Source organism: Cucurbita moschata, unplaced genomic scaffold (genome assembly GCF_002738365.1).
Source record: "Cucurbita moschata cultivar Rifu unplaced genomic scaffold, Cmos_1.0 Cmo_Scf00005, whole genome shotgun sequence".
In the NCBI taxonomy this organism is placed as follows: domain Eukaryota; kingdom Viridiplantae; phylum Streptophyta; class Magnoliopsida; order Cucurbitales; family Cucurbitaceae; genus Cucurbita; species Cucurbita moschata.
This window is the reverse complement of record NW_019268521.1, coordinates 3,211,204-3,214,522: the sequence shown is the minus strand read 5'-3', so window position 1 is coordinate 3,214,522 and position 3,319 is coordinate 3,211,204. Positions and strand designations below refer to the sequence as shown.

Sequence of the window (3,319 nt, the reverse complement as noted above, 5' to 3'; positions counted from 1 at the left end):
AAAAAAAAAAAAAAAAAAAAAAAAAAAAAAAAAAAAAAAAAAAAAAAAAAAAAAAAAAAAAAAAAAAAAAAAAAAAACTCAAATTATAAATAACCATCATTCACTGGAACCAAATTACACTGACAAAATTGACATTGAAGCAAAGTCCAAATTAAAAGTTTTAAAACCATAAAAAAAAAAAAAGAATTATATCCAACTTGTGAGGCCAAACCAATTTCAAAACGCATCACGAAAAACAAACACAGCTATCAATTTTTATATTTAAGATGATAATATTGTAATTTTAAGTTCCCCACCGTGGAATAAAACATTTTTGTCCTTGATGAAAGAGAAGAGAGTGATTGATAAAGAATAGGACGCACCAGTTGAAAATTAAGTCTATTGAGAGTTACTGGCAAGTTGGAAGTAGATATTAAGGAATGATCCCAAACTTGCTGGCCTGCCATTACCAATATCATATTCAAACACACAGATAAAATACAATTTCTGTATTTTAATAAACAGGCATGCTCACACCACAGGAAAGAAAAGAAAGTGGATTCAACCTGGAAAGTTATCTAGTCAGAAAATTTGGTCACACCAGGAGTCATAAACAATTGGTAAGAAAAAGGTTAGTTGTTCATAAACTCTACTTAAAAAATTAAACTATGTCCATTTAAGGTCACTTTTTAAAAAATGCATTTTTAAAATCTTGATCAAATTTAAAAATTAAAAACACAACTATGAATTCTTGAAAACTTAACATTTGAAAATAAATTATAAAAACAAATATCAGAGGCCAGACCCCAAGTTATGAAAATTTAGTAAAGAGTTCATCAAACCTTCAAAAAGAAATTAAAAAAAAAAAAAAAAAACAAACAAACAAAGAAAACGCAAGCATTATTTTTTCAAAATAGAAATCCGGAAACAATTTTTCATCAAATCGGATACCAATAATTTTTCTTCAGTCTCAAGAACTTCGAAATAAAAAGGTTGTGTTCATGACAGAAGGTTGTTCATGGATTAACCACGCAAACAGAAAAATATTCAGACAAGTCATGCATGCAACAGGTGAAGGCGGTGAAAGAAAATAATTACAAGGAGATACGTGCATATGTAAATCATATCCTTAGAGCCACACACAAATGACTAGAAAGAGTAATACTTACCTACTACCGAGGTCCAGCAATTTGTTTAGCCCAATCTAGTACAACAGGAAAAAAAACTTGTGAGTCCAGCTAGCAGCGAAGTATTATTACTCAGCTAAGAGCTTCTCCCACCATAATTGTATCCCCGTCTCAAGTTATTTGAGACCCAGAAATTCTCACCACTTCTAATGCCATAGCCAACGTTGCCGCGCATTTGTGGAATGTCGCCGCTTGTCTGCATAAAGCCGTTTTATTCTAAAGAATCTCTTTAAGTTACCTGCCATCAGAGCAGAAATATACCAGATAAACAAAATAAGACAAAACCTCAGCGCCAAATTTCATTGGCCTAGATAACCGGTTGTGTCTATTCCTTGATCTGCGTTCAAGAGAATTGGAAATTGCATTAGAATACATTCTTGTTATATGCAGGCAGCATAGAGAAACGCAACAGAAGAGGAACGTAAACCATGAAATGTATGATATTATTCCAAGCCATACCTTAGCACCAGGTAGCGTCCAATGTCTTTCTCCCCCATGATAAAAATAATCGCGTTGTTCACTGTAAACTCTGAAAGTTCCCTTTGCTTTGCTTTGCTTTTCCAAGACAATCCCACGTCCTTCTCGAACTCCTCATTCGTGGCTTGAAAATCAAATTATTCAGTGAACTACAATTTGAAGATCATGGAGACCATGTCAATAAACTACTGGTGAGCACAACAATTTAGAATTTACAGTGTTTTCAAAATGTTAATGATACATAAATTGAAGTACTTGGTGGCAAACAATAGTCTATATTAAAAGATACAAGGATTTTCAGTTATATCCATGGAATAACATTGTATCAGTTCCACATGATATATGTGTGTGTGTGAAGTAGCTTTTAGGTTATAAAAAAAAATACCACCAACTGATGTTTAAATAAGGTGTAGACTTCAAATCTACTTGTTCGAGAAGAATAAAAAAAATATCAATATTTAGCTCAAATAGACCAAATGATGTGGTTTAACTAAAAGAAACTAGAAAGTCGTTATATGAAAATAATTTTGAAAACTGTATAAAGCACCAAACCTGTTGAGCAGGTGTCTCTCTCGGAGATAGTAACGAGGGTGCTTAATGTTCTAAAGCAGCAATTGATAACAAAGAATTACAAGGAAAATATGTGGAAGCACCCAAGTTTCTTGCACCAACACAGTCTTTTTGTGGAGGAAAGTACGTCTGCCAAAGACTGATAATTGAAAAGGAGTTAATGAGGATGCTGGCAATGCAAGCAATGGACCTGAACCCGAAAAAGAAGGTTATTCAGAACAGACTGCCAGGAAAGAGTTGATGGTGAGTAGAATATAGGTTTATCCGAAATTTAAGCTTTGGATTTGCCAATCTCTTGCCAAATTGGAGGAAAGGAACAAGTAGATGTCATTACTGTTGAATGGGATGGTGAACAAACATCAAGCAAAACATGGTTGTTAACTATAAATTGGCTGATTAAAAAAATTAGATATGATACAGGATCAAACACATGCACAATCTGAGTTTTTAGCAAATCCCAAGTCAATATTTAAATGATTTTGATGAGTCCGTTACTTCTGTTGCCAGTTGAAATGATGAAGTACTTGGAAGACTGAAATATAAAGTGATTTTCCATTGTTTTCCTTTTTTCCTCCGATGCAGAAAATGACAGAAACCAGTGTTTTCCAAGGACAATGAATAAACTATGTATATTGTTACATCATACCTGCAGCTACAGATTGATATGCAGACCACCTGCTAGGATACTGTCCATTATTAAAAGCCAGAGTATCCTGGCACTGTTTTGAGACCATCAATATTTCACGTCCAACTGAAGCAGACAGAGGTGAAGTCGAGACCGCAGCATGATTTGACTGCATTGGAAAAGCTGAATGAGATTTCCTTTTTCATGTTATACTGTGCTAATTCTTTACGTAATAGACAAACAAGAGTATCTGGACCACAGCAGAACCATCATGAATCTGCTGGTCTGTGTTACCAAATGAGGGGGGCCAGAATTGCAGATCCTAGTATAATAGTAACACTTTCTAAAATATATTCAGACTATATCAAATAGTATTAGTTTAAACAATGTCCATCGAAAACTGGCGCAATAGTGTGCGCATACCCCTATAAAAATGCAGTTCTAACGTTGATTTCTTGTTTTTTTTTTTTTTTTTTTTTTT

At 33.7% G+C, this 3,319-nt stretch overlaps 1 protein-coding gene across 2 annotated transcripts in view; it reads right to left on the bottom strand.

Annotated features, from left to right (window-relative positions):
• Positions 1-380: 380 nt before the first annotated feature.
• LOC111443471 (decapping 5-like protein) overlaps positions 381-3,319 on the bottom strand; it is a 4,509-nt gene continuing 1,570 nt past the window's right edge. Inside the window, exons 2-5 of one of the 2 annotated variants that reach the window (XR_002710502.1) lie at positions 2,860-3,007; positions 2,196-2,403; positions 1,149-1,792; positions 381-439 (exon numbers count right to left, since the gene is read on the bottom strand). Coding sequence is in view for 1 of the 2 variants with exons in the window: in XM_023081289.1 (XP_022937057.1) it covers positions 2,849-3,007 (159 nt within the window). In the remaining variant the exon portion in view is untranslated. Of the gene's footprint in view, positions 440-1,148; positions 1,793-2,195; positions 2,404-2,806; positions 3,008-3,319 lie in introns of those variants that run through there. The other variant, XM_023081289.1, reaches the window with a different exon arrangement.